Raw genomic sequence first — 17,963 nt, 5'->3', positions numbered from 1 at the left:
CTTAATTGAGATGAGATGATGAGTCATTGCTCCTTTATCGCCGCAGGGTCCCGACAGATAGCTTCAATCCCTTTCCCCACATCCTCCCACAGCTTTCTGTTTCAGATCCACTCAAAGCCACCAGCCGTGCAAAATAAGAAGCCATTGCAAGGAAAAATTCTCATGTATGAGTATTTGAATTGAATCTCCGTTAATATGTTAAAAATTAGGAGAATATTTCAAATTGACAGTACAAACATAAATTATCAGATTATGCTTACCGGCTTTATCGGAAAATGGGCAAAAAGATTTATCATAGTTTTTCCAAAGGCAGAAGTTTTCCTTCCATTCAACATAGAATAATAAATCTAATATTATGGAGGACTATGAAAATATTAAGTGTTGAAAGAGTGAATTTTTAGGACTTGGACAATTTTAAATCAAACAAGAAGAATTCCTAAAAAGATTAAAGATAGTTATCAATTAATTTGCTAATTGGTTTGTTGTAGATTCATCGTTGTTATAAATATAGTCGCTATACCAAATTATTTGTTATTTACCTTCCATTATCTTTCCCTTATTTACCACATAATATGAATGATCACATTGAGAGATCGTTCGGTGAAGCCCAGTTGAGTTGGCGATCCATTTTTGCTGGCTCGACAATCAAGAAAGCAGAGATTTTGCTGACTAAGGCATTTTTTTTAAGTTTATTTTATTTTAATCAGTTCATGCGTGCTGTTTTCTTGACCTTTAATTGATATGCAATGTATCGCATGGGCCATTTCTTTTTGACTTCTAGAGAAGAACCACATTGCCAACCTGAACTGAAATTGTGGTATTTTGCAAAACATTCATTCAACATCCATTTTCTATACTGTTTATCCAAATCGGGGTTACGGCTAAACTGGAACGGAACGAAAGGCAGCCTCGGCACCTGAACTGGCTGCCAGTCAATTGGAACGAACTTTTGCATTCGCATTTACACCATCACTCAGTGGAACCACACGGGGCCAATTTTCAAACGTGTGTATTTTCAGACTGATTCATCATTCAGCCACGGCGTAATCCAATAGTGGAAAGTTCACACTGTGGAAATGTGACGAAAATGTGTGTGACAGCTGGGAGGAAAAATGGACCAAAAGACGAAGCCGGTGCAAGTGCAAACGGTGAGGAATGTTTTCTTATCATCACAGACGTTAGTGTGGGCTGACGTGTCGTATCGGTCGCTTTGGACAGACAATTGAGTGGTGATAGATTACAGGGGGGTGGGTGGGAAGAGTGTGATAAACTGGGAGAGATTATTTTAGTTATGAGCACTGGCGGAGCTAGAATTTTTCTTTCCCCCCCCCCGTGGGGTGGTTCAAAAATACCTAGCTGTCTGCAAAACATTTTTTTTTTTAACAAAGTTGGTGAAGATTCAATATATGTTCCCTTTTGGGGGTGGAGTGGTGAAAATTCCAGAAAAAAATCCATCTACTTAATTCACACTATAGAAAATGGATGGCGTGTTAGTGCCATAACAGCTACAAACAGTGTCCAACAATATATTCTTCGGTTTATACTTCCTGTCAGCGTAAAAGCCCCATGTCCAATTTCTTTTGTCTGTACGATATATTTTTGCTTCTTCAGGCATGTCTGACAAATAACAGACAAAGACTGCGACATATCCGGTCTTTCCTCAGTAGGTGGTCTTCATATACCTTCTCCTCACCGCACACTCGGATGAATATCGTGGAAAAGCTTGCATACATAAGCTAGTATAACATAAGTGCCTTGGTGGAATCACTTACAGTGATGTAGAGTGAAAATATACACTCGTAGCTCCATAAACGGTTCGTGTTGCTAGTCCGTCAAGGTCAAGATTATTTCCACACCCAGTATTAGCTTGTGACTAAGTGAACGTGTGTGTGGTCAAAAATAAGAACACGAGTGCTATTAAAAGGTAGAGCAGGAAACGACAAATATGAGGTTTAATAAAGAGGGGAGGACAAAAAAAGTTGAGTACTGGCCGTGATGCTAGCAATAATTCATTTTTGGAACTGCTGCTGTGATGACACTCACTAATACCCAAATGTTATACACCAAAAATCATGTTGAGCAATACTGCCCCCGGTGGTGATGCACGGGCAACTCTTAAATATGCCAAACGTTTTTCGTTAGGAAAAAAAACCAAAAAAAATCCGCTTTGATTTTGCTTCATTCGTCATAACAAGAACACCTCACTTAGCAAAAGTAATGCGATGAAAGAGGGCAACACGTCCTTCCTGTCCTGTTCCCGTCTGTTGGACTACTCCTACTGGTGCGTCAGACGGTCTTCTATGTATTTGAGGCTTTGATATGAGACCTTTGCATGCCCCAACAGGATATTACTCTCTAATGACCTCCTGACAGGCATCGCGCACCATATCGTGCAGACAGCAATGAGTGTTGGAAGACATTTAACATTACAAAAACATCAACTGGACCTGGAGGAAGTTCTGCCCAGAAACCTCAAATCCTTCACTGCCCTTTGAAGCGCAAGCCTGCCAATACAGCTCATAAAATGTGGAGCTCCACTGACATTTTGCACAAAATGTCTTCCAAAAGAATCAACAAGAGCATTTACGAAAAGACAAGTCATTTTTTTTCCTCTCTCTATCATAGATCTTAAGTTTATATTTGTCGAGGCTAGCTGTCCCAATACTTTTGCATACTCTCAACTAACTCCAATGCAGAAGCCTGCTGGTTTTTCCATTAGTTTTATTTCAACCAAAGTCATTGAAGTCTTTCCAATATTCGTTACAAGCCTCCTGACTTTTTCACGCCTCGTCTGGCCGCCGAGTAGCTGTTCTGCCTGTTGATTGGTGAACTCAAATATGAGACCCGCTCATCGACACTATCAAACGCTTAAAAGGGCGACACTTGACCCCATCAGATAGACACTGACACACGTGAGAGTAAAATTAGATGCAATGACAAACGATAAAAGAACAAATACTGGAAAGGCTATCGCTATTGTTTACAGTCTTAGCGGTTTATTGGCAGGAATCTTCTGTTTGATTAGTTCGTCTCAAGGAGGAGCAGCCGGATAAAGGGCAGGATTTGCCACTGTCAAAACACAGAGGGTGGGAAAGGAGTTCATCTTTTCTACAAGTGTGCATGTTCTCAGAATACGTAGATAATGTACCACAAAAGGTTTCTTTGGAACCAGCTAATAAAAGCTTCCTTTGTTTTTATCTTGGTAAACATTCCAACAAGCCCTGCAGGGGACAAATCCACAAGCGAGTACGGTGAAGCATGTTAGGGCATGATGAAATCCTGCAGAGAGTCTGGGAAAAGGGGTCGCTTTCAACAACATGGGGGTCACGCTCATGTGTACGGAGGACTTTTTAGCGCTGATAATGGTGGCAGGGATGAATTTAACTTGGACAGTGGACATTTGCTTTTTGTCCATGTTTGCATTGGAAGTGCTTCCAAGCAATTCCCTTACCGAAAAAGGTTTACGACAAAGAAAAGAACTTACAGTTGTGCACCAAGGGTTCGAATCTTGGCTCGAGCCTGGGCTTGCATGAACTGAAGACTGTAAATCAGGGGTGTCAAACTCTGGCCCGCGGGCCAAATATGGCACACAGTGTAATTATATTTGGCCCGCAAAGATATTTGTTAGTGTTAATGCTAGTTTGGTAGCATGTCAATCTGATGATTGACTAGCAAACCAGTGTGTGGCAACTTAACGAGAACTTTGACACACAAATTGAGCTGCTGCGTCGAAGAAATCTTGGCCATCAAGTGAAAGAGAGAGAGAGAGAGCGAGAGAAAGCGAGAAAAAGAGAGAGCGAGAGAAAGAGAGAGTGAGAGAGCAAGAAAAAGAGAGAGTGAGAGAAAGAGAGAGAGAAAGAGAGAGAGAAAGCGAGAGAGAGCGAGAGAGAGCGAGAGAGAGAGAGAAAGAGAGAGAGAAAGAGAGAGAAAAAGAGAGCGAAAGAGAGAGAGCGAAAGAGAGAGAGAGAAAGAGAGAGAGAAAGAGAGAGAGAAAGAGAGAGAGAAAATTTGGGCTAGACCAGCCCCTTCAGCTGTTGCATGTTTGAATTTAGGTCTCAGTTCCAGTCAGTCACACAGCAAACTTGTCAGTTGGACTGACTCACTGGAAGGGTGCTCATGTTTGGAATCTATACCTCTGAAAAGCATCTGAAAGTGACACTTTTCAAGGTAATGTTCATTCAAGGTTACTTTTCTTATTTACAGCTTGGTAAATATTGAACTTAATTTATTTCTACTTATAGACAGATTATTACAGAAATAGTATTACAGTAAATGTCATTTAAAAAAAAAAACAATTACTGGAATTTCTTTTTATTGCCCGAAAATGTATACAGGATTTAGTTTATATATTTTTTATTATGCAACAGCATGCAACAGAACACACCACATAAACATTGGTAATAATATAAAGGAAAGATTCAAAGTCTCCTTTCACCAAATTATCAAAGATAACATGACATGAAGGCGAAAATAACCTCACAAAGAAACCTATGGAATGCAAGTCGAATTACCACTGATTGACTTTAATTTCATCGCTTATAACAATTTAACCACAAATTCATGATAATAGCTTACGTATGTGCTTCATCACTGATGGGTCAAACACACCTCATCGCTACACTAAAAGTTGGATCCCGTTGTATCTGCATTCCTTCAAATCAAATGCACATGTCGGAAACAATGTAGCTGACATGTTCTTTAAGTGACACTGAGACGAGAGACTATTTAGTTGACATCAATGTTTTGACAGTAATGAGTGAGTTTCCCAAACTTACCTGAGGCTCATTTTAGTTTCGAACACACCAGACAAAAATGTCTCAAAAATTGTAATTGTTCACATTGTCACTATAAGTCAATTGTGAAGGTAAGTCAACACATTATTTGTAATAAATAAATCATTTCTGGTTTAATTAAATGAAAGTGGATTATTTCCTATCATTATTGTTTTATTTTTTTCACGACATTATGCTTTACTCTATGCCAGGGCAAGATTGTTAAATAACATGACATCAGCATGTTTTGCACCATATTTGGAGAATTTTTGTAACAATATTTCAGCATTTCTCACAATCAATTTTTGAAAATATGTTTTGCTTTGCAGTGACCTGGACAAAACAGAGCTCAATAGCCCCCTCTTGTGGTAATCCTGAAAACCTCTTGGATTTGGAGGGGGAAAAAAAAGATATGAACATCATTTCATCCCCTTGTGTGTTGAAGAACCTTTTTCCATAATGCTAGCCAAAATCCTGTCAACTAAAATGACTTTATAGCTGCTCATCTTAAGCAAAAGCGTCAGAAACTATGGAGGCCTCGAGTCCCGCCCACACTGGGACTTCCCCAACCGTGTCTGCCTTGCAACCATCCTCTACTCCCATCTCCTCTTATGGCTATCTTCAGTTCTTCTGGCATTACCAGGACAAGTCTGTCATTCTAGAACATTACAACTACACGGGCAAGCTGCAGGGCCACCGTTACCGTGACGGCCTTCAACCCGAGGGCATCGCCTTCCTGGTGGTATGTCTGCTCATCGTGCTGGAGAACGCCGTGGTTCTTCTGGCTATCTGGAGAAACAAGAAGTTCCACTTACCCATGTATTACCTCCTGGGTAACTTGACTCTGTCGGACCTCCTGGCCGGGATTACCTACATGGCCAACATCGTCATGTCCGGGCCGAAGACTTTGCAGCTGACGCCGCTGCTGTGGTTCCTCAGGGAGGGAGGAGTTTTCATCACGCTGGCTGCTTCTGTCATCAGTCTGCTGGCCATCGCCATTGAACGTCATGTAACCATGGTGACCATGAGGCCGTACCACGGAGCGAAGCGGGGGCGGATGGTAGCGCTGATATGTGCGAGTTGGGCCCTAGCGACCTTTTTGGGCGTCCTGCCTATTCTGGGATGGAACTGCATCCACAGACTGGACCAATGTTCCACCGTGCTTCCTCTTTACTCCAAGAGCTACATCCTTTTCTGCGTGTCAGTCTTTAGTGCAATTCTCCTCGCCATCGTGGTGCTGTACGCTCGAGTTTTCCGCATCGTCCGCACCAACACGCAACGCCAGCGGTTAGGTTTGTCGAGCAGTATGAGAAAGGGCCTGGCCAGGAAGTCGCAAAAATACATCGCCCTCCTCAAGACGGTCACCATCGTGTTAGGTGTCTTCATCGCTTGCTGGCTTCCGCTCTTCCTCCTCCTCCTCCTGGATTTCTTCTGCCCAACAGGCAGTTCCCGACTCCTCTACAAGGCCGACTACTTTCTGGGGGTGGCGATGGTCAACTCGCTCCTCAACCCCATCATCTACACCTTAACCAGTAAGGACATGAGGAGAGCCATTTTGAGGCTGCTCTGTCGGCCGTGTCTCATGACCAGGGACGGCCAAGTGAAGAAGATTGGCATGCCCTTCCTGGAGTGCAGCTTCAGTAAGACTGAAGTGCCCTCCCAGAAGCTGGAGCCGGGGATGGAGACAACAATCTCCTCCGGGAACGTGGTCACCAACCCGTCTCCTATCAAGACACTCTATCCGAAACTCTTCAAGCCTTAAAGACTTGCCGACTTGGCTCGCACTTAACAGAAGACATGTAGCACGCCTTTTTGAGGACATGCATGGAACGGCTCTCCCACTGTACTGATGTTTGAGGTACTATGTTGGTAGCGTGATGGCCTTGGTCTCCTCTTGGATAAAAGTGGTTCTCCTCACTATGAATCCATAAGCTGAGAAGAAGACTGTGTAATGAAAAATGATGACGATGGGCTCGAACCAAAAAAAAAATAAAAAAAAATGGAAGCATCCAACACACAAAGCTAGTGAATCTAAAAATATTCCTGATGAAGATGACGCATCGCTGGTTGACTTGTTGACAACCATGACATGTATTTAGATGCTGAGAAAACAAGGCCACTCAAATGTGAACAAGGCAACTCTTGTCAACTAATTTGCACTGAGATATCATTAAAATTGAGAAATTGGCTTGCACTCCTGTGGTTCTGTGGTTTGAATCCAAGCCTTGGAGAAGTCTTTGATGAAACCAATGTAAATATTACATTCAGACTTTCTTTTGTAGGGCTCCCTTCAAACGCTTAGTGTGGTTTCTCATTAAATTAACACAGATGCACACGATGATGTATTTCGGTAAACACATGGATTTCGCTGGATCGAAGGCCCGAGGTGTGATGTATAGTTTACGTAATAGATGATATGCTGGACTGTGGTAGGAAAATGAACAACACATCCAATTAAACCACAGAAAAGCTTCAATGCATCGTGTGCGAGTGAGATGCAGAGACATTTTTTTGAAATGACATCAAATGTCATCGGGTTTCCGGTGGAAAGTATTTTGGTTTTAAACGTCAGCCCTGTCCCGTCTGCGAGGCTCAGCCACAAAAGCACAACGATGGTTTTGGATACACTGACAGAAACCAACATGTCGTTTGTATTATCTCATGTTTGGCATTACGCTTTTTTGTAAAAAAGTTTTTTTTGTTGTCTTCTACCAGGTCCTTCATTGACAAATGTTGTTTTTTGTACTGTAATTCATCTTGTGAAAGTTTTTCTTTGAAAACATTCGGTAATTGTTGTATAGTAAATTATATGCATTTTGTACTGGTGTCTGTTATTGTTTTGTTTTTTTAAATAAATGACTGAAAATGTTTCTGGAGTTGAGTTTATTTGGACTCTATCTTAAATTGTGCATGATGCCTTTTTGGAGAACCACAAGAAGCACGACAGGAAGTGAGCCCCCTCGCCCACATCTGGTAAGGGCATTGACCTATATTTGGTGTATATTATACATATACCATTTGCACATATGGTTCCCTTTTTCCTCTTCATCTACCAAAATTCAAGGTTAACAGTCCTTCGCCACACGGAAACAAATGTGTTTTATCACATAGACGGAACAGTTATGGCCCACAGACCCATGTGATACAATCTACATTATCCATACAATAGGTCCAAATGTGAATGTGACAAATCCAGCGTGGAGTTCAGCCATTCTTACCTAATGTCAGCTGGGATCTGCTCCAGCACACTCATAATCCTAATAAGGGCAAGTGCTGTCGAAAATAGATGGATAAAGTCTGCCGTCTGTTTTAAAGTTCATTTTTTTGTATCTATTCGTGATATCACCACCTTCCAAATGACAGACTTTAAATGAGCCCACAAGTTGTTGTTTTTTTTGTATTTGTTACACGTTCCAGATGCTGGAGGTGTCTACTGATGAGAGCCATCCTTTAACAAACTCCTTACTTCTCTTCTTCATGAATTCATGCAACAAACTGATAGAGGTCATCAAGTAATATTTAGCAAAAACTTATAAGCTCTCTGGAGCAATTATTAAGCATTATAACCAGATATGTCAGAACAGGCCTAGAATAATATTTGTTTGAAATATGTCTGCAAGGACCCGTTTAGGGAACTGAGATCAATGGGGTGGAACCAAAGACAGACTTGGACAGTCAACCGAATGAACTCAAGACTTGACAAGTTGTAGCATTGCTTTTCTTCGCTTCATATTACGTTTTGGAAGTTATGTGTTTAATCAGCAGTGAGTCCTGTCAAATAGGATAATGCAATGGTCTGGAAAGCTTAAAAATAGATTTGAAAGATAAAGTGTCAACCATGTCACTAAACGCGTGAAGTGATTGAAATCTCCCTATATGCATTTCCAGTGTTGACCTTTATTGCCATCTTGTGGTTGTAAGTAGAATAGACAGTTGCCGTATAACCTTTGGAAGTTTAGGGGCATTTATGCTTAAGGACCACCAGATTACTTGTAAAACTAAACAATCATTCATTACATGAAGTAACAAACAGCTGCACTGTAAATATTATCAGTCTAAACTGATTAAAATTACATCAAAACATCATTTATTTTTGCTGATTAACATTTTACCGTGCCACTGAATGTTTTTGAGGGGGCGTAATATTTGTTAAACTACGGTAAATTTCAACATTATTATAAATAAAAACCACGTTTATTTGATGAATCTGTCAATGCTGTCATGTTGTACATTCTCTTTCTTGAGTTTGACTCGCTGAGCTGGCAGTCGTCCAGTCCAACACTTTCACTAGGACACAATCCTTTCTCAATAAAAGCACTCATTGACTTGAGCCCATTGTGCTTCGTTACGTGTCAACCGAGGCCACGTCGGGACACTCTTATTGTGAAGGGGAGGGGAGGCCCTCGCACAATGCTTAGTCATGGTGAGTTACCGCTTCCCCCCCCCCCCCCCTCCCCTCCCTCCAACACCCTCCTCCCCCGCCTCCCTCCCCCTTCTTATGTGGCGCACAGTTTATCATGGAGGAACTCGACTGCGCGACGTGAGTATCTTTTTTTGTTGTTGACAGATTTAAGATCAAGTTCGACTTGTATGTGGATACGATCAAAAACGTGTTATTGTTTATACTATCACAACGCGTCTCGTTGAAGCCGATTTAGCGTGCTTGTTTTCGAAGCGGTTAAATGCCGCTAGCTACCGTCTGTTGTTATAATCTGAAGGTAGCTCGTTCACTTTGATTAGATTGAGCAGCAACCTCTTTTGTTGGAGTTGGATTCTTTTATAAGCCCCTTTATAGGTTTCCGTGAATGTAGTTTAATTTCGGTGCATCTTTATTTTTAGCGCTGGTGTTGATGAGTAAAAAACAAGCGCCAAATGCAGCGTGCAGACGTGGATGACGATTGGGTGATTTAAAAAATAAAGAAGACGCTATGAATGGTGTGTGTGTGTTGAGTACGCGGCAGTCCCGTTCTGTGTGAATTCATTATGTAAGATTGGACTTCTCTTGTGGGTCATGTTTTGGTACATCGAGTTCAGGATGAGTCACCGAGTAGGCTAAGTCGGTGCCAACATACCAGTGATCAAACGTACTCTAGTTTAGTGGCCTGTCCTCATTTGGCCATTTGCAGTCGGCACCAAGCACACTGGATGGAAAGAAGAAAGCTGCAGAAGCAATTGTGTAAACTGGACTGAGGGATAGAAAGTGGGAGTCTCAAACTGGAATGAACTTGTGGAGTAAACCAAATGTATTGGAAATAGAAGTTGATCTTCTGGTTCTGGGTCAAACCAGTTGTCATGATCACCACAAGTCGCTTAGTCGTTATGGTTTCCTTCAGAGGTTTGCAGAAATCATAAATGTATTGTTAAATTATCATTGCATAATTTGTTTTATTTTACAAATACTTGCACAGTGCATTGCTCCCACTTAAAAACAATGCTTGCCTTGTAATATCTTTTTTTTTTTTTTTTAATTGTGCAGATTTTCTGCCAAATTGAAAAGAGCAAATCCATTTAATCCCATAAAGTAGACACATTATATTTGCTTTAGCCGGCCGTAACAAATGATGTGGCCAGTTGGATCTGGCCCCCGGGCCTTGTGTTTCACACCTGTGCTTTTCTGTAAACGCTTTTTCACACTGCATTTAGCAGAGCGCAGTGTGTCGTTGATCATCTTATTTATTGTGTATCTGCTGCCATGGCGTGACAACAGAACGCCCAAGGTCTTGGAAAACATGCCAAAAATATAAGTAATAAACATAACAAATGCCGTGTCAGGTTGGTTGAAATTGCTAGAAGGAAGTGGAGCAATTTCAGTAGCAGAACTGTTAGCTTAAAAAAAAAATACAACACATGCTTTTGCTGCCCTTAAGTGAGGTCTTAAATGCTAAAATCTTAATATTTTATGAAGGGATCCCTCCTATTGTGCAGTGTTAGAATATCAATTGTGCTCAATGTTTATCTTTGCTTTTGAATTATCTGTCATTTAGGCAAATGATCCAATTAGATTGTGCAATAACATTCATAATAACAATAGGCAAGCCAGTAATTACCCCCACATGAAACTATTCCATTTTCTGCCTGACATATCAAGATGTTCGCCTCCAAGTTTCCTTTGAACAATGAACATTTTTTTTCATGTGTTCAGCTCACTTTAAGAAGTGTTAGCTGGTACCAGGAACTTGTTTTGAATGTAAAAAAAAAAAAGCCAAACTGCTCCGTGCCAAGCTGACGTGTACAGTGACTGTCAGTGTGCACTTACGAGTTAAGCAACGCACTACATTGAAGTGACAATGTAACTATTTGATTAAGACTGCATTTTGACCTTAGCCGTTTCGCCATTTGTCAAATACTGGAGCAGCTTTTCAATCAAGAGTTTTCTGATCGAAAGTGGAAATGCAGCAGGTAGGAGAACCATACCTGAGACAGTTTGGCTCCTGGGGGCAACCTCGGCGACAGTTGCCTGAATTAAAAAAAAAAAAAAAAAAAAGTATTATTATAATATCTTTTTTTGCAGTATTTTATTTATTGGCAGATTGAAGGCCAGTTGTGAACAAAAATAATTTGCCTCCCTCCACCAACTGCTAACCAAGTTTATAACATAATCTGTTATATGTAAATATAATTGTGGGATTTTACATTTATTATTCGGGGGTTTTTTCCACACAAGAAAAACTAAAAGACCGAGTCATGCTGAATGAGACTTTTTGTGAGTCACACCCAATCGTAAAACTTCAAAAGAATGCGTGAATTACGTGGCGCCGAAAGCTATTTTGACAAAATAAGACTATTTTAGTGGTCCGCTCTGAAAAATAAACAAACATGTATTTTTGCTTACCCCGTAAAATCCTGGTTTAGTTAATCAAGTATCCATGAAGTCACAACACAACTTTTAGAATGGATTGATTTCATAGCAATTAGGTTCTAACCAGGTAACATTTTACAACAACAAAAATCTAAAAACTATTTATTGTCCATAAATGACCATATTGTTTTTTTCATATTTGTGATTGAAGCCCAGCCCTCTTACATAAAATATTTCCATGTTACCACCTGGAACCATGTTACGTATTAGTTTCACTTTTGTATCTATTTCATGTCCTCGTTCCTGAAAAGGAACTGTACAAACTCGTTTAGTCGGAGTGCTTAGTTTCCATTCCCGTCTCATACGCGTCATTTTACACGAGAAGAAACCATCTCTGCAGTGTTGGAGATGTGTGGAGGAGGTTTAGAACTTGTGCTGTGCTGACTTGAAATGGGCGTCGTGACAAAGAAGGAAGTGTCACGTACACCAATGTGGACTCGGAATACATTTGTGCCGTGTCATGGGATACAACATACGAGCGTGTGTATTAACGTTTAGGCACAGAGATGTATTTTGACACCATTTTAAGCGGATTAGGTATCTGATGTCACTTTCTCCTCTCTCGTTACAGGTGTTAGTTGAGTTGGTGCAAATTCTGGAAGGATTCAAAAAAGGAAAACAAAACAAATTGCTGTGCCGGGGCTTCCGATTACAGAAGGACCACTAATTTATTCCGACGACTTTTTGGACACAAACTTTTTTTTTTTTTTTTTTTGCTGTGAAGAAAAGTGGTGAGTTTTTTTTCTCTTATATTTTCAGATTTTTTTTTTTCCTATGTTTTTCGGTGCGCCGGTTGAAAACATTCCAAGAAACCGGTTAAATGGGCTGTCAAGTAGGCCAAGAGTTTTATTTTGCAAGCACTGGACTACATTCTCTATTCCCATCCGAATTAAAGAACATGTTTGCAAAGATGTTTTGAAAGCCAAATTAGCGGTTCTCATTGAAGCTGTTGAATTTTGCTTTTTTTTTTTTTTTCCTGCCACGTTTTTTCTCCATAGTCAATGGAATTCTCAAGTTTGAGTACTGGTATGATGGGACGGAATAACATAGGAGTGCAAGTAATTACGAGGTCTCCAATGACTCCGCAATGAGTCACAAAGCTTGACACAGGTACTGAACTCGACAAAGGAGTCATTGTGTTTGCATTAATTTAACTCCCAAGTCAGCTAAAGCAGAGGAGCCCACCCAATTTTTCCCCACACTTGCCCAGTGGTGCCATGATACCGCCAAACGTTTCTTGTGCGAGAGACTAAGGAGGAGGAGACGAAGGAAGGAAATGTCAGAGTGCTTGACAGAATGCAAAGCGCTGGTGACTCCGTCCACGCGCAACGGCCACCGCGTCTTCAGCTACACGCTCGAGAGCCACACGGCCGCCGCCTTCGCCATCATGAACGAGCTGCGTATGGAGCGCCAGCTCTGCGACGTGACTCTTCGCGTGCGCTACCAGGACCTGGAGGCTGTGGACTTTGTGGCTCACAAGGTGGTGCTGGCGTCCTCGTCCCCCGTCTTCAGGGCTATGTTCACCAACGGCCTGAAAGAGTGCGGCATGGAGCTGGTGTCCATCGAAGGCGTCCACCCCAAGGTGAGACAACCTGATTCTATTTGAATTTTTGATTTGACACGTGAGATGTTTGGGATGGTGAGGTTGATGATTCTTCTTCTTTTTTTTTTTTTTGCGTTATCTTCCTGCCATTTTTTTTTTTTTACTTTAATGCAAATTATCCATCAACTTGCCAAGCCTTTATCTCCACCATTTCCAACAATAGTTAACTTCTTTTTGCAATTGTGTGACAGCTAACAGTGTTAAAACTTTACTGCAAACAAGGCCTGTAGAGTTAATAAAGGTTTTATGGTGGCAACAGCTCAACTCTGTGGTTATCGCTGGTACAGTAGTCTGCGGTGACACGCATTGTGTAACCACGGTTAATCATTGAGATGCTCACACTTATGGGATTTGCCAATCCACATATTTTTTTTGGACTATTTTCAAACATTTTGATTGATCTCCAAACTGTATGGCTTTTGATATCAGAAACAAACCTGACTCCAAGATGCTCCTTGCTCCGCAGGTGATGAATCGACTGATAGAGTTTGCCTACACAGCCAGTATCTCTGTCGGAGAGAAGTGTGTGATCCACGTGATGAACGGTGCCGTCATGTACCAGATAGATAGCGTGGTCAAGGCCTGCTGTGACTTCCTGGTCCAGCAACTGGACCCCAGTAACGCCATCGGCATCGCCAGTTTCGCCGAGCAGATCGGTTGCACGGAGCTTCACCAAAAGGCTCGGGAATACATCTACATGAACTTCAGCCAGGTACTCTCAAGCCACGGATATTTGCACAGATATCAATTTGAATTTGATTGACCGCTAGCCCTGGAGAATTGACGTCTATAGCCGTCGATGGGAGTGAACGTGTTAATTGCTTGGCGGTAGTTCAAAGTTGCTGACCTTGTACTCTGGTCTTTTTCCAGGTGGCGACCCAGGAGGAGTTTTTTAACTTGTCTCACTGCCAGTTGGTGAATCTCATCAGCCGCGACGAGCTCAACGTGCGCTGCGAGTCCGAAGTCTTCCGGGCGTGCGAGGCCTGGGTGCGCTACGACCGAGAAAACCGGCGGCCGTACGTCCAGGCCTTACTCCACGCGGTCCGCTGCCATTCCCTCACCCCCAACTTCCTAAAAGCGCAGCTCCAGTCACTTGACTGGGACCCTCAGTGTAAAGACTACCTTGCACAAATCTTCCAGGACCTCACCTTGCACAAGCCCACCAAAGTCAATTCTTGCCGAACCCCCAAGGTGCCGCAGCTCATCTACACAGCCGGGGGCTACTTCCAGCAATCCCTCAGCTACCTGGAGGCGTTTAATCCCTGCACGGGGTCCTGGCTACGGCTCGCGGACCTGCAGGTACCTCGTAGCGGCCTGGCAGCTTGCGTCATCAGTGGGCTTTTCTACGCCGTGGGCGGGAGAAACAACGCCCCCGATGGCAACATGGACTCGAATTCGCTGGACTGCTACAACCCAATGAACAACTGCTGGCTGCCCTGTGCGCCTATGAGCGTGCCCAGAAATCGAATAGGAGTGGGAGTCATCGACTGTATGATATACGCCGTGGGTGGATCTCACGGGTGCATTCACCACAACAGCGTGGAAAGGTAAGTTGCCGGAGGAAATCTTGTGTAACGTGGCGACCAGAAGTCTCAAGTCTGCGCTTTCTCTGTAGGTATGACCCAGAAAAGGACCAGTGGCAGCTGGTCGCCCCCATGTTGACTCGGCGGATCGGGGTGGGCGTGGCCGTCATCAACAGGCTCCTTTACGCCGTGGGCGGTTTTGACGGGGCCGGTCGGCTCAGCTCGTGCGAGTGCTACAACCCGGAGAGGGACGAGTGGAAGACGGTGGCCTCGATGAACACCATGCGCTCTGGAGCCGGTGAGCACCGAGCACGAGGTCGGCTCTCTTTTTGAAAATGACTTGACCTGATCAAAATGTTTTCCTCCTTCCAGGTGTTTGCGCTCTGGGGAATCACCTCTTTGTGATGGGCGGTTACGATGGCACAAATCAACTGAACACAGTCGAGCGCTACAATGTGGAAACGGATACGTGGAGCTTTGCTGCCTCCATGAGGCACCGTCGGAGTGCTCTGGGAGTCAACGCTCTAAACGGACGCATCTACGTTTTGGGTGAGGACTGACTCCGAGTGAGGTGTTGTTTTTTTTTTATACCCCAACGTGCTGTGAGTAGGTTCTCAAAATACATCTAGTGTTGCTCTAAATTGCAGATTTTCACGTTTAGTGGGTCTCCAACTTATCCCCCATGCGATTGAGGTGTCTCTCAAATGAATTTCCACAAATGTTTGTCTCCCCAAGAAATATAGGAATTGATGGTTGAAACCATTTTGCGTTGACAGGAGGTTACGACGGCAGCACGTTCCTCGACAGCGTGGAGTGTTACGACCCCGAGAAGGACACTTGGTCGGAGGTAACGCACATGACGTCGGGGCGTAGCGGCGTTGGCGTGGCCGTCACCATGGAGCCGTGCCAGAAAGACCCGCCTCTGTGTCCCACACCGGAGCGGGACGAGCATTCACAACACAATCGGCAGCACAGCGCACTGTAAACCCCCCAACCCTCACGTACACATTGATTCTGGAGCGAACACCAAATCAGTATTATAAGGTCTGAAGTTCACTGTCAGCGGCAGTATAATCAATGGCGACCTTCTTTGGAACCTGTCTTGTGTTCTGCCAAACCCAGCAAGACCTCAGTCCTGTCTTTGTGCTCACTTTGGGCCTGTTGAGGTCCTCAAGCAAAGCCTCAACTACTAAATTGGACTGAAAAGGGCTGCACGCATGCACTGGTTCATCAGGGGGCTCTTTAGTTCTAGCTAAAAGGGGGTCGAGAGGGCCTGTGTTCAAGAGTCATTTGAGGGAGAAAAATGGTTTTATCATCTCATCCAATTCAAAGTCACTCTTGTTTGTCACTTTAGGGCTGTTTTAAGTGCCAATGGCGTGTGTGTGTATTTTGAACTAAAATCAGTGTACTGAGGGGCAAGATGAAATGGTCCCCATGACAACGGGATTCACACTTGAAAGATACTAGAAGCAACAAATACAGACTGATTTGAATGTGTTAATCAGCACCGATCCTCGTGTAAAAAAATGCTAGGTTAAAATGTACCAGTCCAAATTGTAGCAGCACATCTAAATTGCGAGTGGGACCATTTTTCCTATTGGGAGCCAATTCAGGTTTTACCCCAAGTCCTCAGAATTTGTCGGTTAAATGTATGGGCTTTTTATATTTTTATTTAATTTTATTTTTTATTTTCAGGGTGCACAAAATAATTAAATAGTGTTTTAAAACGTACATATGGTGACCAGGGCACCAAACCAATCATTAAAAAAAAAAAAAAAATATGTACCTTATACAATATGACCTTGTAAAGTGAATTCTACATACTGTACATATAAAGTGTTTCTGAATACTTTATATATGTTAAGATAATCGCTGAAAATTCTGGACTACTGAAAGTTGGCCATACTGCGTTAAATTGTTTTCCACTATTCCAGTATTCCTGATTTGTTCAGCGTGGCTAAAATGGCGCCTCGTGTGTCATAAATTGACCCACTCCAACTTTTAAAAAAAACTTGAGTGCCTTTTTTCACATCAGTGGTTTGCCAGAGGAATTTTGAGGTAGTTATTTATTAATAGGCCCATTTCTACCACAAAATAACTCAGTTCTCTCGTTAGCTAAGTAGCTATGTCTACCCAAAAATGAACGCTACATTTACTGACCAGCTCAGTGTCGTAATTTAAATTCCCAAGTGAGGAGGTGTCTCACAAGAACAAAAGGCTTGTCAAATCTTTATATGTATTTGAATTTCTTGTTGAAACATTACTTTTTTTTTCTGTGGCATTAAAGGGGTTCGTATTGGTCGCTATCTGGGATTATAGGCGGGACGTTGCAACAAAAAAAAAAAAAATAGACCTCCATTAGAAGATTTCAAATTGTGTAGCAGGTCTGCTGAGTATCTGACTTCATCCACACGCACACAAAACATTTACAGCATATTCAACGTGACTATGTGCAGTCTACAGGAAAATTTGGGAACTTAAAATCAAACAGATGACATTTTGGTGCAAATTGAGCACGTCAAACAGGTCGAACCTGGTCGATAATCTAAGTGCCAAGACTGGGATTGTGACATCAAGAGGATATTGGATACTGTAGCTGTTCAAACTTTAACTGATGAATCTTCCTCAATGTTTGATTTGTTTGTAATGTAAAAAAAACACCTATTTCTCTTCTGGAAAGTTGACTTTTCTTCTTCTTCTTCCACCAGACCTCAAAAACAAAAGTGACCATATTTGTCCAAAGCGTTCCAACGATTGAACACAAGGACAAATTTAAAAAATAAAAATAAAGTTTGTAACAGCCGTTTAAGCTACAAAGGTTTCTACATGATGTTTTGTACATTGATATTCAAATAATTATTGTACAGAATTGAAGAGCTCACCTTTTTATTTATTAGATCATTTGCTTTTCTCGTTCCTCTGAGCTGACGACACTTTTTGTAATGAAACAGGCTGGTGTTGTGTTGCTTTGAGCAACAAGCATGTATTGTTGAGTCGAAGTTCCTGTTGTGTGTGTGTGGGGGGGAGTTGTTTGTAAAGAATTTAGTTCACTTTGAAAGGGATTTTGTTGTTCATCTATAGCTGGGTTGGAAAATAGAGTATTTAAAATATCCTTTGTACATTTTTCCAACTGAAATCTGTACAATACTTGTATAATAAAAAGTTTATTGTATTTTAATTTTCATGTTTTTATATTGCATGTCGCA

At 42.2% G+C, this 17,963-nt stretch overlaps 2 protein-coding genes across 3 annotated transcripts; both read left to right on the top strand.

The window, feature by feature from the left end:
• Window positions 1–1,018: 1,018 nt before the first annotated feature.
• Window positions 1,019–7,636, top strand: s1pr5b (sphingosine-1-phosphate receptor 5b). Of its 2 annotated transcripts, none has more exons than XM_085912588.1 (2): window positions 1,019–1,148; window positions 5,102–7,636. In XM_085912588.1, exon 2 carries the CDS (start codon window positions 5,302–5,304, stop codon window positions 6,532–6,534), a length of 1,233 nt encoding a protein of 410 aa, XP_085768714.1. In that variant the 5' UTR covers window positions 1,019–1,148; window positions 5,102–5,301; the 3' UTR covers window positions 6,535–7,636. The 2 variants fall into 2 exon arrangements, with proteins under 2 accessions (XP_085768714.1, XP_085768715.1); XM_085912589.1 differs by lacking the exon at window positions 1,019–1,148 and adding an exon at window positions 3,965–4,167.
• Window positions 7,637–9,231: 1,595 nt separating this feature from the next.
• Window positions 9,232–17,929, top strand: keap1b (kelch-like ECH-associated protein 1b). The gene is made up of 7 exons (XM_085912586.1): window positions 9,232–9,312; window positions 12,203–13,213; window positions 13,701–13,946; window positions 14,105–14,781; window positions 14,850–15,055; window positions 15,130–15,306; window positions 15,534–17,929. Exons 2-7 carry the CDS (start codon window positions 12,908–12,910, stop codon window positions 15,740–15,742), a joined length of 1,821 nt encoding a protein of 606 aa, XP_085768712.1. The 5' UTR covers window positions 9,232–9,312; window positions 12,203–12,907; the 3' UTR covers window positions 15,743–17,929.
• Window positions 17,930–17,963: the final 34 nt, after the last annotated feature.

This window comes from Syngnathus leptorhynchus, chromosome 5, assembly GCF_054491065.1.
Source record: "Syngnathus leptorhynchus isolate UIUO chromosome 5, UIUO_Slep, whole genome shotgun sequence".
Taxonomy (NCBI): Eukaryota; Metazoa; Chordata; class Actinopteri; order Syngnathiformes; family Syngnathidae; genus Syngnathus; species Syngnathus leptorhynchus.
The sequence above is the reverse complement of the archived record's forward strand: the minus strand, read 5'-3'. Positions and strand labels throughout refer to the sequence as shown.